General features: G+C 61.9%; 1 protein-coding gene across 2 annotated transcripts in view; it reads left to right on the forward strand.

Annotated features, from left to right (window-relative positions):
- Positions 1-16096, forward strand: part of LOC117641884 (dual specificity tyrosine-phosphorylation-regulated kinase 4) — a 41933-nt gene that overhangs the window by 7526 nt on the left and 18311 nt on the right. Inside the window, exon 1 of one of the 2 annotated variants that reach the window (XM_034379644.1) lies at positions 586-1030. The exons of the other annotated variant lie outside the window; for it this stretch is intronic. Within the exon in view, the coding sequence (XP_034235535.1) occupies positions 1007-1030 (24 nt within the window). The 5' untranslated portion in view covers positions 586-1006. Of the gene's footprint in view, positions 1-585; positions 1031-16096 lie in introns of those variants that run through there. 2 annotated transcript variants of the gene reach the window in all.

A 16096-nucleotide genomic window follows, 5' to 3' on the forward strand; every position in this document is an offset into this window, starting at 1 on the left:
GCCGTAATGACGCAGGCGGGAAGGGAAGTCCCCTGGCTGCGCCTTGGTGCGCCTCGCTGCGGGTCATTGTCACGGGCCGCGACCTGCATCTCCTTTGTGGCCGCGTCGCCCTGCCCGTCGGCCCGTCCGGCTGCACCGCACCGAGACCCGCCGTCGCCGTCCTCGTCGCCATCGTGTTTCTCTCCAGCGGCGGGCAGCATGGCCGGGCCGGGCCCCCGGCGGGTAGGCCGGCCCGTCGCACCGACGTGCTGCGGCTGTCTCGTGCTGCCTACCTCCGCGGCGCTCCGTTCGCCTGCAGGGCCCGGCCTGCTGCAGGGCCCGCTGCTGTTCCGGTGTCGCCTGCGTGTCTGCCCATCCGTCCGTCTGTCTGTCTGTCTGTCTGTCTGTCCGACTGTCTGTCTGTCTGTCTGTCTGTCCGTCCGTCCGTCCGCCTTGCAAGGTGGGGGCGCGGCCAGCGGGGCCTCTGGTTCCGTTTAGCGGCGCGTCGTGGCGGGGCGGGGCGAGGCGGGGCGAGGCGGGGCGAGGCGGGGCTCGCGGCGGCCTGGTGTGGGGCTCGCTGGCTGGCACGGTACGGTAGTCGCGCTGGGCGCGCTTAGGCGAACGCACGCAGAGCGAGGCAGAGCGCTAAGGCTTGTCGCTGGCATACGGTCCCTTCGGTCGCACGACGGCACTCGCGCTTTGCTTCAGACGGATCTTCGTGGAAGCAGTGTGGATGCAGTGCCAATTAGCTACGTCATTTTAAATATTTTTTCCGACAAAAAAAAAATTGTGTGAAAGTTGTTGGTGTGTGAGTGTGTGCGAGTGTTCCGATTTCAAAGCACGCGTTCGCTGGTTTCGCCCTCCGGACTCGCGGGATATGCGAATCGGAGCGTGCCAGGCAGCGAAGTGGTGTTTGTGAAAAAAAAAAAACAAAAAACAAGAAACTTGTCGAGTGATGCGTCAGTGACATCACACCGCAATCACCACGGATTACCATAGCGCCGGGCGACGTCCCATCTCCATCGCCATGGCGGCGTGTTGCATTACCCAGGTACGTCGACGGCGTGGTCGATCCGGGGCCCGGCCGGCCCGAGGGAGAGGCGAAGACGGGCAACGCCGGGCAACGCCGGGCAACGCAGCTCTTCTTGCCTACTAACAGCGGTAGAGTGTGCCTTTTTGCCCACCTTTCGTCCCCTCTGGATCTTTGCTTTTTTTGCGGAGAGTGTGCGCACACTGTCTGCTCGGCTTTACGACCGGATTCATTGTTTTCGTTTCGCGGCCGATTGTCACCCAATGGCCCGGGTCTCAATGAAGGCCCGCTTAGCGCGCAATATCCGCCGGGCCATTTTCGTGTGGCGTTCTTTTTTTTCGGCACTCATCGTTTCCTCCGCGTGCCACTCTGCGTTAATCTCGTGCGGTTTTACTTTTCCGGCGAGTGGGGCTCTTACTCCCGGAGACGCTCTCTGGCAGAGACTCTCTGTGCCGGCCAGTCTGCAGGCCGATCCGCCTGCCCTGCCACGCCGGTGAGACGGACCTTTATGCACTCCTTTCACAGCCATGATGGGCCGTAAAGTCCTTGCATCGCACTCTGTCACTCCGACGCGTCGCTGCAGTTCGCCTCGGCAGGCACTTGCAGCCCCGCCCGGCGAAACAACAACAAAAAACAACAGACCACGATTTGTTTCTTGAAAAAATAACACTAAGGTTTTGGATTTGCGTAAAAACGGGTTTATTTCGCACTCATCGGATCTGGGCTCGTCAGGCGGCGAAGGTGGAAATATTGAGGACGGAAAAGGAGGTTTTGGAAATTGCACAATCAATCCCATTCCGTGCGGCTGCCCTCCTGTTACCGCCGAGCCGAACTTTCTTCCGTTCGTTTCACCGGGACGGCCGGAGTCGGGCTGCCTGGGCCGCCTGGGCCGCCTGGGCCGCCTGGGCTGGCTGCCAGCGCGGGCGGGCCGCCTCTCCCTTCGCGAGGCGCTTGCACAAAGCGACGGCCAAGGTTGCACTGCCCAGCAGCGGCCCCTCCAGTCGCCTCTCCAGCTGGAGAGACTTCTCCAGAGGCTTTCTACAGCAGCAAGCTTGAGGCTGCTGCAGCTGGTCAAGGCCTCTGCAGAGCCACCTCCAGTGGATTCTCCAGCCAGTCAAACTCTTTTCCAAAACGCATTCAGTTGAAAACTACGAAGTACGCACTATCCACTTGGCGGTGCAGTCGAGGCGCTTCGCCTCGCACGGTTTCCGTACAGTGCAGTGCCGGGCCTGGCCTGTGACGCGTGCAACGCCGATAGACGGTAGAGACGATAGACGCCGGCCGGGTCGAGCGGCCCAACGAAAGGCGAGCCACTGTAAAATTGGGTCCGAACGTGCGCGTTGGCGGCGACGCGCCATCGCCCCGCCGGGCCGCCCGATGCCGCCGCCGCATTGATAGAGGCGGGTTATTGCCAAGGTTACCGAGAAACGTCCCCCATTCTCTCCTCGACCGACGACGACTGTCAAAACAAAGGCGCACAGAGAGGCCCCGGGGATCGATGACCGTTTTTCAGCCGGTTTATTTGTGCCCCGTGCCCGGCCGGTCGGTCCCCTCCGGCCTGCGCCGCGTTCGACGGCGTGCTGCGTCGGACGGCGTGCTGCGTTCGACGGCGTGCTGCGTCCGACTTGCACCTGGCTGCGGCCCTCCACTGGTAGGGCGAAGGCGAAGCACACGCAAAGCCGCGCGCCGGCCGAAAGCGCCACACACGCACACAAAAAGATGAAAACGCAAGCAGGCGTTCCGGCCCCAGGGCCCGGGGCCCCTAGTCGACGACGCACAAAGACGCTTTCCGACTTGGCGAAGAATAGAAAAAAAAGAGTGAAGGAAAGAAAAAAGGAACGAGAACGCAGCCGAAAAGGACGGGAATGTTGCGGGAAAACTTCGGCTTTTCCTTCCTGTGTGGTGAAGTATCCGCTGGGATTTGACATTTCAATGGAAACTTGACGCGCGCCGCCGTCACATGACACTCGGCGAGAATGGCAAAAGGCGATGAGAATTTCGCCGCTGCCTGCGCTGCCAAACGCGCACACTGTGTGCGTGTGTGTGTGTGCGTGCGGCCACACTGGCGCGCGCCGTGAGGTGTTTTTATTCGGTTACAACAGCATTATTGTGCTTGGAGATACCCGCTGCTTTCTCATTGTCTCGCTCCTCGAGACAAGCGAGACAAGACAATCGAGTCGTCGTCGGCGTGGTCGCGAGTGGTCATTGACTCCCTGATTGAAAATTGAAGGTCCTCTTGCGGCCTCCGTGCGGCGCCATGGGCACCACGGCGGTGGTGGACTTGACGGCGGGGCAATATCGACGCGGACGTGGCCGGCCTTCCGCGGTGCGCGGTGCCGCAGTGCCACCGCCTCGCGGCCCCCGCGGCCCCCGGCGCCAAGGGCGGCCCATCAAGTATTTAGCGGTGGAGCATCGGCACGCCTCGCCAGCATACGCGTCCTTCCTGCGTCGTATTGCCACTTTTATCTCCGCGCCCGGCTGCTCCCACTTTATTTGCAGTGCGGTGTCCTCCCAACACACTGCCAAGCCAAGAGTGATCGGCATGTTGCGGCTGCACGTGGATATTGCACCGTGGTACAAATGGACGCCGTTCAAACGCAGAGAACACGCTGGGTGCGAATGCGCGCGCGTTGCGTCATATTAACGCACGGGAACGCGCCAGATCCCCATCTGGCTCGGCGGGTGCATTAGGACTATTTTGCAGGCTGCCCTGCGGGTGCTGCGGGTGCTGCGGGTGCCAAGCCCTCCACTTAAGTCTTTCATAACCGGACACGCAGGGCTGGCGGCGCCGCGGCGTGGCAGGTCCCCCGACCCGAACCGCGTCGCCCAATACTACATAATAGGAAAAAGAAAGGCAAAGGTGCCGCCACGCCACCAGAAGGATGCTCGTCCGCTTTTTGCAGTGTGTTGGCCTAGGCCGGGCTCGCCTAGGCCCAGCCTAGGCCCAGCCTAGGCCCAGGAGGCGCGGCGCGTTAAAAGGCTGTTGCCTCACGCTGCGGCGCGGCGGCGCTGCGGTTGGCCAACGCGTGTTCAATTAGACACGTGTTGATTAGATATTGGCAGCAAGGTTCTCGGCGTCCCCCGCGTGCCAGGCGGGCTCGCGTGCCGCCCGGCCCGTTCGGCCCCAGCCAGGCGTCGCTCTGTCTCTCTCGCACCTGTACGGCGCGCCCCGTGAGTGCGAGAGAGACGGAGCGATGGAAACGACTCTCGTCCGCGGCCCAGCCCGGCCCGGTCGGGCCCGGTCGATCCATCCCGGACGACACAAACAAAACGGCGTGTTCGGCTCGGTTCGGCTCGCAGGCCATCCCATCCGTCAGCCTGGACGCGGCCCGGACGGCCTCCGCAAATTATGAACACGATTGCGTAAAAATGGCGGGCTGCAGCGCTACCGAGCGGAGAGGGGGGAGGGGCCGCGCCGCTATGTTGTGCTAGGCCCAGGCCAGGCCCAGGCCAGGCCCAGGCACGCGTGTGCCGTCCTCTCTCTCTTCTTTCTCTGCCGGTACGCCACCTCTCTCTCTTTCTCTGCATACCCACAACCTCTTTCTCTCTCTCCGGACTCGGAAAGTGAAAGTAGCTGAAGCGGGCCGCGATTGGTGGAGCGTTACCGCGATGACGACTGTCTCCCCCCCCCCCTCTCCGTGCCCCGGCGTTTTGCTGTCCGGAGCCCCCGGCCCTGCCTCGGGCCTGGGGTGCCGGCCGCGTTACCTCGTCACCTCGCGAGGTGCTAAGCGCGCAGGCACACTGTCTCTCTCGCACCCCCACGGGTCGCCCACGAGTGCGAGAGAGACAGAGCAACGAAGCGCTGTCCGGAGTGAGACTGCATAGCCGCGGGCAGGACGTCCGCCCGCCCTCAACTGGAGCACACTGGCGCTTGCCTCCCAACCGGAAGCAACGTTTTTCTGTCTCCTCTCTTTTTTGCGAGTCCGCTCCGTTTGGTCCGACGCGCGCGTCTGGATGGCACCCTTGTTGTCGAGGCGGCAGCCTCCAAGTTGTTGGCCCGGGTTCAAATACCACTTCCGCGGCGGCGCGGCCCAAGCTTTCTTTTCCGCGGACGCGGCGGCCTGCTCTGGGAAGGCCTGCCTGAGTAACCCCGGGCCCCGGGTGTTCCTGGGTGTTCGGCGGTGACGACACGCCGGGCCAATCATAACGGCGTGTGTTTGTGTGTGTGTGTTGTGATGCTGAGAGACTCCCCGTGAGTCACCGCCGCCGCAGCCGCGCCGCTGATGAGTCCAACGGCATGACCGGATCCGCGGGCCGCGCCTCGGACGGCCGGTGCGCGAGGCGGCGCGGTTCGCGGCGGAGATTCGCTGTCCTTGTCCCACTTCCTCGGCCAGACGGAGACGGCTTGCTCTCGGACGCGGTCGCCTTCCGATCGCGCCGCGGCGGCCGTTCCACTCGTGAGCCTTTGTAATCGGCCGGCCGCGCCGCTGAGGCTGATTTAGAGTCCGCGGCCTGGGCGGCCTGGCCGTGGCGATGGCCTGGCCCGGCCGAGGACCGCACCAAGGGCCGCAGCCTGCACCTCGCCAGCGGTAGCCGCGGTAGCTCCCCGGACAGAGAAACTTCGGCCAGTTGCTGTCAAATCGATGGCGGCTGGAATCAGTCTGCTGGGCCGCGGCCTGCCGACCGTATAACAACGCGGTGGCAACGCCAAGGCCTGCAAAACTGTGCGGCGGAGCGGCGGAGCGCGCCGCACTGCAAGTGCAGTCGTTGCAGCAACGCAGATTGGCAGCGGACGCGTGCAATGGTGCAGCCGGACCGCATAGCCTCGCTGGCCGGACTGGGCTGGACCGGGGCCTATCGCGGCCATGCATCTGGGGAATCAAAAGTCCCCGCCGCGCCCCGCCCCGCCCCGCCCCGCCCGCCGTCGTCGCGGTCGGACACGTGGGAGCGCCACGCCGGCGCGCCACGCCGCGCCACGCCGGGGATCCCGAGCCGCACTCATATCCTACATTACCCGGGGAAACCCTGTGCGATCTGCGCGCTGCTTGCCGGGCACGTGACCCTGCGTGGGAAAGGCGCGAAAGGCGGGCCGACCGGGACGGGGAATGCGGCTCCGATTGAGCAGTCGGCTTTTCATTTACCAGCGTGGCCGTCTCTAGCAGTGTGGGCCCTAGCGTCTTGTGTTGTTTCCCAGTGTGGCCGTCTTGCAGGTCCTACTGATAGTGTCTGGTGTTATGGCGGTTTTGCCCGCGGCGAGACCGAAAGTCTCCTCTGAATTTGGCCATGAAGAAAATATGCGCTTGAAGCAGAGGTGATATACAGTGTCTGATTTTTTGGCTGAGCTTTCCCGGCCACTCTGCTTTCAATGAGTAATGCTGCGGCGGGTCGCCTTGATGGCGGAAAAGCGACTGAATGAAAAAGAGCTCGGGTCCGTCCACCTCGGCCTAAGGTCCTCCCAGGATGCACTCACTCGGCCCGTCTTGGCGACGCCCCAGGACGACCGGCACCATGCGGCACCATGCGGCACTGACCGACCGGGAACCCTCTCTACCGAGAACGCGAGACCGCGCGCACCGTGTGTCATGTATATTTCGCGTGGCGGGTTGCCCCAAAGTGTGGGGCGGGACGGGACTCCGAGGTGAGTGGACACTGGCTCGAGATGCAAGCGGGGCCATGAACCCGCCGCGACGCCTCGACACTCGTGCCACGCCCCAACAACAGCAACAACAACAACACCGACGACGCCAAAAAACATTCAACAACAACAACAGAGACACTGGAATCGGGCGCGTAATTTACAGCCGAATCGAGGAGCGGCTCCATGCGGAGCTTCGACACGCAATCGGCATGCAAGTAGCAAGCGAAGCGAGCGTGACGGCTTTTCCGCGAATGCGCCGCGGGTACGCCCTGCCCGGCCCTGCCCTGCCGGGCCCGGCCCCGCCGCGTTGCCCAACCCCTCGCTGCCTCGCTGCCCACCTGTGGCCGAGGGAACAACAACAACCACTACCTCTCTGCGTACGGAGCACTGCGTAGCTGCGGGAGTCGCGAAGCCAGCCGCTCGCCGTTTATTTACGACTCTGTGATTTCCGCGGGGCTGCCAGCCAGCAAAACTGACGCCGAGCAGTGCCGCTATCGTCGCTCTGTCTCTCTCGTACTGCACGAGCGTCTCGTAGACGTGCGCGAGAGAGACTGTCGAGTGCTGTCGCGAAGCAGCCTTGCAACATTGTGGCGATTTTGGCGGTGTACACGGCGGACAGCGCGTGAGAGCGCGCTGATGCGAGTGCGCTTCGTGGAAGGCGTGGTGCTGAGCCAAATGAAAGCAATATGCCTGCCTGGCCTGCCCGTCTGGAGGGCGTGGCGTGGCGTGGCCGGCAGGGGAAGGGGCGCCCCTCGTGGTGCAGACCTGGCTGGGCGCGACGTTTAGGCCGTCAGTCATGAGACGCGACGGTTTCATCGGAAAACGCTTTTTGCGCCGCGCCGCCCCGAGAGCCCCGAGTATCCGAGAAGACGGGACCGCGCTCCGCGCACCTGAGTCCACGCCTTCAAGCGAAGTGAGGCCAGGCCCGGCCAGCCGCCCCCGAGAGCCCCCAGGCCGCAGCCCGCCCCAGCCCCACGCAGACAAGACCGTCTTCGTCTGCGCCTTCGCGGAATAAAGTCTGCGGCGGTTCACGGTTCGCCTGGCGCGCTGGCTGGGAACGCACTCAGAAAAATGGCTTTGAAGGGGCAGTCGCAGTTTTGGCGTGGCGGGGCGGGGTATGGCGGGGTGGGGCGTGCGGCCGCAGGCGGGATGCGCGTGGGCGCTCGGGCCGCCACCCTGAAGGGAAGGGACGGCAAAAGCTGCCACGTCGGGGTGTGAATGTCCTCGATGTCTCGGAAACGGCTAGCTTTACGAACATCATGCTCACGGAGACTCATTCAGTTGGCAGATTTTGTAGTTTTAGCGATGAGAAAGCTTCATGCCACAGTAATGGTGTAAGATTCCTGGACCACGTGGCGCCGTGGCGGGATGCGAGTCTGGTGCGGCCGAGCTTCCCGGTCTCATTAATTTGTATCTAGTCCGTCCGCTCGCTCCGCTCGTTCGCAGCGCCGCGCGAAAAATCGGAACGCCTCGATTGCTGCAGCCATGGCTCTCCTCTGCTCTCCTCGGACCAGACCGTCCAGACGGGCCGCCGCGGCGCGCCGAGGCCGAGCAGCCTCTCCGCGCCGTGCCGGTTATTTCCACCTGGGTAAACCTGCGGCCGCGCGCCGGCCGTGCCTCCGCATCACTCCTACTATATGCATGTACTCGGAGCGCTCCGAGCGGGCTGGCCGGGAGCGGGGCGAGGATCTAGGCGAGCAGGACGAGGCGCTCGGAGAGGGAGACGGCGAGGACGAGGAGGAAGTCGGGGAGCTAAGTGTGCCCGGTGTGGCCCAGATAGCCGGCGAATCAGGTATTTTGGCGCGCGTTCAACAACGCATCACGCGTCCCGTGCGTCGGGCCGTCGGGCGTGGGCCAATAAATAGCTCTGCGTGTTGCAGTCCATCCCTCAGCGCGGCCGGCGCGGCCTCGGCTTGCTGGGCTTGCTCGACTCGCTCGACGGCCAACACACGTCGGCCGGTCCGACCAGTGGCGTGGTGTGTAGAGTGTAGAGGAAGAGACGACCCAATTATTCAAAAGCATGTGCCGGGCGGAGCACAGGCCGGCTAGCTCACCCACTCACACACAGACAGGCAGAGGCGCTCACACTGCCAGGCCGTCGTCACACGGACGGGGTGGCGGATTGATGTCGCCTCTTTGACCGCCTTATCAATGCTTATCAGAGCGATATGGTTCCGTTACACTATTTCAGGCCTTCGGGCCGCCCGCTCCGACTTCTCCTCCTCCTGCTTCGCGCTCCGACGCGCCGCCGCGCCGCGACCCAGATAGCCACGCGTCGCGTCGCGGCGTATCGGCACCGGCAGCTGCGGAGCTGCGGACGGCGAGACGGTGACGCGGAGCCCGCGAGGCGGGGCTGTGGATGTGGAAGCGGGCCGAGGCGAGCACACTCATGAGTCGCTCTGTCTCTCTCGCACCCAGGCCGGACGCTCTGTGAGAGCGAGAGAGACGGAGCCGCTCTCGGAATGAGTCCGCAGACCGCAGGTGGCGGCGGTGACACGGATGCGCTCGGCTGCAGCCGCTCCGCGCTCCGCGCCGTGGTCATGCAGGGTGTCCCGGACGCGGCGGCGCCGTCGGCAGCAGCCGCCAGGCTGCGTGCAAGCGCGGATCCAGCGATAGAGGCAAAAGGACCCCCGACTAAAAGCAACACTCCATGAAGGCTAAGGTGCCACTCCCCCCGCCCTTTTTTCCTGAGGCCGGCTCTGGATCCGCTACTGGCTGCGCGCCGCGGCGTCGAGTCTGCCGGCCCGCGGCGGTCGTGACGACACTCGCCGACGAAGCGCGAGCAGCGCGAGGCGTGCATCCGAACTGACCCGTTTATTTTTCTGTTTTCAGGTGAGTGCCCGCCGTTGTCCGTTTGCGCAGCGAGACGGCTGGCCGAGCGGCAAAGTAAGCAGTCAACAACAACAACAACAACAACAACAACAACACTTGCGGCAGCAGCCCCCTCGTGTTTGCGTGCCGCCGTGATGGGGGTTGTCGACTCGCTTTGCCAATTCGGCGAACGGCGCCGGAGTTCGTTCGCGTGGAAACTGCTGCCCTTGACCGAACGGTGACACGGCGAGCCCGCCCGTCTTTCCGCCCGTCTGAGGGGGTGGTGCAGACAGACAGGCAGACAGACGGTGACAAGGCGAGTCTGCCTGTCTGTCCGCCCGTCTGAGGGGGTGGTGCAGGAAGACGGACAGGTCGCGGGGGGGGGGGCGTCGAAAGGCCGCCGCGCTAATGCTCTGCGTGTCCATCAAGTGCATCAAGTGCGTGCGGTCTGGCGCGGTCACCTTGGTGCGCCGTGCCGCGCGGCGCGGCCGCTGCAGTGCCCCCCCCCTCTCCGCGTGAAAACGTTATTTTCTGCTCTAGTATTTCGACCCGGCCGCGCCCCGCCGCGCCCCGCAGTGTCGGATTGTCGGATAGGGGCGGACGTTCAGCTTAGCAGTGCCGCCTCTACCCAATTCGGTGCGGCCACCGCCGGGCGCGGCCGGGCGAACAGAGAACTCGGAACCCGGTGAACCCGAACCCGATAGCGCCCCAGCCACAGCCGCCTCCACTGTTTTTGCGCGTGGCGCCGCGCCGGCGCCCCCTGACTGCCTCGGACTGCCCCCAGAGGCGTCCCCGGCCACGGCGCTTCCGTGATTTCGTGTGTGTGTGTGTGTGTGTACCCGGAATCCCTTGTCACCGAGTGGCACGGAGCCTGTCAACGTTTATTGTTTGCTCCGGACGCGGCTGCCTGAAAGGGTGGGCGTCACATCCGGGGTGGCCCGGCGCCCCTCACTCCCCTTCGCTTCCCTTCCGTCGCTTCCCTTCGCGCTACGACGGAGGCTAAGGCTGCGGCTCTAGCGGGCGAGGCTTTCGTGCCGCGAAAGAAATCGCCGCTCCCCTCTGGGGCCGGCGGCGGCTCGGGTATTCGAACCCGGACGCCGCGATGCGACCGCCACCCCCGTTCTTCGGCCCTCGCTTTTTGTCCGGGCCGGCGGGCGGCGGCGGCGCTCCGAGGGCGCACGCGTGCCCGGGGTGCGGTACGCCTTGCCGCACGCCTTGCCGCCCCCGTCCCGGCCCCATTCGTTTCCGGCCCGCCGGCAGCACGCCCCAAGGGACCGGCAGTAAACAGAGCGAGTGCGTGCGTTTGTGTGCGCGCGTGCGTGCAAGTGTGTGTGTGAGTGGGCGTAGATGTGTGCGTACGTGCCGCGCCGGCCGGCCCCGGGTCATTGCGCGCGGCAATCCGTTTACGTTTGCTCGGAAGGCAGGGGAGCCTCCGGCGGCCGGATGGCCGCGGGGCGGGTCGCGGGGCGGGTCGCGGCCGGAGTCCTGCACACTGTAGACGCGATGCGCGACGCCGGCGTTCCACCCCTCCCCCCTGCCCCTGGTCGGCGGGGTGCATTGGCAAGGCGGTGACCCCCCTCCCCGGTGGTGGTGGCGGCAGTGCGGCCTGGCCGGGGCTCGGACCGCGGCCGAAATGCCGAGTGAGTCGGAGGGGTGAACAGACGGGCTCGCGTGCTGGCCGCGCTGCCGTGCATACGCGAGACCGCGAGAGTTCCGCCCCGCCCCGCCCGGCGTGGCACGGCACGGCACGGCGGGCATAGGCCCTTCCACGTCGGCAGTTACACTGCCACGGTGTGTGCATGACGTGGTCCGCAGCCTCCACGGCGCGCACCTGCCAGATGAAGGTGGCCGTCGTCAAGTCAGCACCCTCCTCGCCGGGTTCTTGCCAGGTCCTCGCCAGGGCGGCGACCTGGCCCTCCCCGCGGTGTGGCGGTGCGGCGGTGCCGCGGTACAGTGTGGTGGCTGTGTGCGTGCGCCCCGCGGGGCGTGCGCGGCCCTCGTTGGGGTGATGCCCTTCGCTTGGCTTCGTGTCTTCGCAGGGGTGGCGGCCCCCTGGCGGCCCCCCGGCTCGTGTGTGCCAAGGCGCCAAGGCGGAGGGGAGTGCATTTGGACGGCGAGCCCCTCCCTGGCCCCTCCCCCCGCCGCGCCCTCCAAGGTAGCGCCGGGTGTTCCCCATATCGCTGCACTGGCAGTTGGCAGCGCTTTGGCAGCGCACCGCGCCGCACGGCGCCGCCAAGGAGCCAAGGACGCATGCCAATTCGAGCAGTGACCGCGGCCCGGCCCGGCCCGCGGCCCGCGCCCAAAGCGTACCGACCTACCCCTCTGTTCCTGTTCCTGCTGCCCGGCCCGGCGGACCACCGCAGCGAGGCCCCTTCCCCCCGCCCCGCCCGGCCCCTCGCGTGGCGACTATGGCGCCGTGATGTCATGCCGGGGGTTCCGCGTCCACGGCGCCGACGTAGACGAGTTTTAAGGAAATGAAGATGGAAAGGACGCGCCCGGGATGGCGGCAGTGCGAGGCAGCGCGGCTGCGGCTGACAAGCTCTGAAAAATGAAGCCCACTGCGTGGGAAGTCCTCCGCCCGCAGCTGCTGCGGCAGGCTTTACCCGAGACGGGGGCACTGCGTCAAATGCTAAATGTTAGTAACCTCCGCTCGGGCGGGGCCGTGCCGCCGTGCCGCACAAAGGGAGTTCTCCCCCCCTCTCCTCGGCGTCGCGTCGGTCGGGGGTTGTTGACGCCCTACTCGTGCATGAAGCCGCGATGCCGCGCCGCTCGAAATAGCGGCCGCCAATTGGCCGCCGCGCTGTTCCGCTTTTCCGCCGTCCGGTTGCGGCTATTCCCGTCGCTCCGTCTCTCTCGCACCGACACGGGACGCCTGCGAGTGCGAGAGAGGCAGAGCGACGCAAACGAGAATGGTGTCGCTGACGGGGAGGATGATGTCGTTGAGGTTGAGGCGGCGGCGCCTCGCACTTCCTCCGCCCGGTCGTTGGACTCGCGAGGAGCTTGGCCAGGCCACGGCACATCCTCTCGCCGCGCTGCCGGTTCGCGGTTCCTCGTTCCTGGCGCCATGTACGTCGCGGCGTCGCAGGGCCGGCAGGCCGGCAGGCTCAGGGCACGGCCTGGTCCTTGACCTAGGCGAGGCAGGGCCAGGCGGCTGGCTGGCGGCAGGGCGGCCCGGCCAGGGCATTGCCGCTGTATTTGGGCACGCCGCGGCGGGCGGCGCGTAGCTTCCGCGGTCCCTGCTCCGTCCTTGTCGCTCCCGCCGGGCCCCAGCAGCGGCCCGCCGCCCCGGACGCACCCGCCGTCGTCATCGTCGACCCCTGTCTCTGTCGCACTCATGAGGTGCCCGAGAGAGGCAGAGCGACGAAAACGACTCTCGGAAGGGAGTTGTTCATTTCTCCTACCTAAATGTTCGCCTACCTGTCTATTTCGCCTACCTATATTGCGCCTACCTAATAAAAATATTGAATAAAAATATTCAATAAAATATTGCCATTTTCGCCTACTATAGTTCGCCTACCTAATAAAAAAATTAAATAAAAATATTCAACAAAAAAACGAAAAAATCGGCGGCCAAAAGGGGCAATACGAAAGTCTCAAGGAGACCCGCGATCAGCTCGGTGTTCTTTGGGAACCGGGCCTTCATCCGACGCTCCCTGCCGCGCAATTCGACAGATTAGTGGTTCGTATTAGGCTGGCCCACCCGAAGTGCGCGCGGTTTCTGTGGTACAGTGAGAGTCCAGATTCAGAGGCCTTACCTCAGAGGGGTCACTTGGGTATTTGAACCCGCGACCCCGAGTGCCGAGTCTAGTCAACTCCTCTACCCTGACCGCTCAGCCACCGAACCAGCTTGTCGGCGGCGAGTCGGCAACTTTCCCCTTGAGCTGCCGTTCGAGAAATTGGTCCCGAAAAAAATGGTCTTTGAGCGGTCTGAACCCGGGCCTGCTGTTCCACACCATGCTTAACCACTGAGACCGGGACGCCATGGCACCCGCCCTGCCTGCGCTGGTACTCAATCTTCTGTGGATATACTCCCCAAGCAATTGGTCGCCGAAAAAATTGTGTATATTACCGGTCCCGAACCCGGGGCCTGCTGCTTCCCACATCAAGCTCTAACCACTGAGCCCCCGGGACGCCATGGCACCCGCTTTTCCGCGCTGGTACTCAATCCTCTGAAAAAACCTCCCCAAGAATGGGTTTTGCCGAAAAAATTGGTATACCGGGCCCGAACCCGGGACCTGCCGTCCCAAACAGCCTTAACCACAGCCCCCGGGCAGCACCCGCTTTCCACGCCGGAATTAATTTCCGAAAAAAGCAGAATGGTTGGGTTGAAAATTGGCCTGGGACTGCGTCTGACCCGGACGCCGTGGAAAGGGGCCTCTAAAACCCCGGTCTTGGGTTTTGAGGCTACCCCCTGGAAAATTTTTGCCAGGGAACCAAATTTTTGGGCTATTGAGAGGTTTGCGCGCTGGACGGCGGGGGCCCTGGGCCCGGTGGCCGGGTTAAAAGGGTGTGCCCGGGGGCAGGTCCCGGGTTCGGGCGGGAAAAACAAATTTTTCGGCACCAAATTCTTGGGGAGGTTATCCAAGAAGGGTTAAATACCAGCGCGGCAGGGGGGGTGCCCTGGCGTCCCGGTGGCTCAGGGTTAAGAGCATGATGTGGGAAGCGGGAGGTCCCGGGTTCGGGACCCGGGAATATACACAATTTTTCGGCGACCAATTGCTTGGGGAGGTATATCCACAGAAGATTGAGTACCAGCGCAGGCAGGGCGGGTGCATGGCGTCCCGGTGGCTCAGTGGTTAAGAGCTTTATGTGGGAAGCAGCAGGTCCCGGGTTCGGGACCGGTAATATACACAATTTTTTTGGCGACCAATTGCTTGGGGAGGTATATCCACAGAAGATTGAGTACCAGCGCAGGCAGGGCGGGTGCCATGGCGTCCCGGTGGCTCAGTGGTTAAGAGCTTGTGTGGGAAGCAGCAGGTCCGGGGTTCGGGACCGTAAATACCAATTTTCGGGACCAATTTCTGGGGGAATCAAGAAGGGGTTGGACCAAACCCCCGACAGGGGGGTTCGGTCCCCGGGGTCAGGGTAAGGAGTATAGTGGGACCGGGGTCCGGGTTCAAAACCCCCAAAAAACCCCTTTTGGGAAGGTTTTTGAACGGACCCCAGAACGAAACCGCGCGACTCGGGGGGGGCCCAAACGGCTAAGGGGGAATTGCCGGCAGGGGTCGGGGGCTACCCAAGACCCCGAAATGAAGGCCTCTTTGGACTTTAGTACCCCCGCCGATTCGGGTTTTTTTGGGAAAATTTTTTAATTTTTTATTGGAGGGAATAGGTAGGCTTCAAAAAAAAATTTTTTTTTTTTTTATTGGGAGGGGCCTTATTGGCCCAAAACGGTGCGAAATTTTAGAAATATTTAATTTGGAATAGGTTTCGGGAGGGCGAATGAAAATGACACAGGGGGGGGGATGGGGGGGTTGGACAGGGAGGCGACTTTGGGGGGGGTTTTTACCCCGGAACATCGCCGGGACGGCAAGCGCCGCGAAGTGGGGCGCCCCCGGGGAAAAAAATTTGGGGGGTTTTTGTCGAAAAAAATTAAAGGGTTTTTGGGGCTTCGCTTTTAAGGGTACAGCACTAAAACCCAATTTTCAAAACCCCAAATTTCGAACAAGAAATAAAAATTTTATAAAATATATAATCAATATAAAATTTTAAAAGTGGAAAATTTATTTATTTATAAAAGAAATATAAAACATATAATTTTAAACATATATTCGGAAAACTAAATCTTTAAAAATAATAGTTTGTTATTTAAAAGGAATGGCCAAATTTTAATACATTATTTATGCCACAAAATGGGTGGGTATAAAAATTTTCCCCTAAATCCCATAAACCCCAGATCAGTGTAGTCCCATTTAAGAAATTTCCATGCTAGCCACATTCGGCAAGCTCAAACATGGTGGATCCCTTATCCGCCGCCAAAACATAGCCCATCATGTTTTCCCAAAAACCAATAATAACATTCTAGCCCCTTCAGGGAAAAGGGCCCAAATTCAATAGCTAGGGGCATCGCCTTGTCCGGCGTTGTTCATAAATTTTTAAACAAATTATAAAGTGTCACTTTTCTACATTTAATTACACACGGAAGAGATAATCTCGTTTATCTTGTGCCTATAAAACGATTATATTCCATATACATGGATGGTATGGTACATTAGGTATAGGTGTCGCCAAAGTACAACACACCTTATACGCAGTTAAAACGTCAGTTATAAATCCACTATTTGGTGACATTGTTTTCAGTCACATAAATCTACGATATTTTAAATGTAGTTAAGAAATAACTTGTTTATATACTTTGAACCAAAAGGTTTGTAAAACAAAGTTATAATTACCTAATCTTACTCGTTTAAACTGCGTTTATATTTTATACACTCAATTAAACCCATTTAAAATTGATCTTATACTTCAATTTAAATCACAATATAGGGTTCCATCCCCCTTAAACGAAGCTATTTCCGAGCCGATCGGCAAAATTTATTGGTCGTTGGTACAAGACAAATAAACCTCTTTTAAAAAAGTCTGTAACCGCAATTGTACGGCGCCTTCGCTTGTATTCCTATCAAGCATAAAGCTACGAATCATCCAATGGGGGGAGTGACGCAGTGTGCCGCCTCTGGCCGCCTCCTGACGCCGCGAAG

The sequence above is a fragment of the Thrips palmi genome, unplaced genomic scaffold, assembly GCF_012932325.1.
Source record: "Thrips palmi isolate BJ-2018 unplaced genomic scaffold, TpBJ-2018v1 HiC_scaffold_15, whole genome shotgun sequence".
NCBI classification, from domain to species: Eukaryota; Metazoa; Arthropoda; class Insecta; order Thysanoptera; family Thripidae; genus Thrips; species Thrips palmi.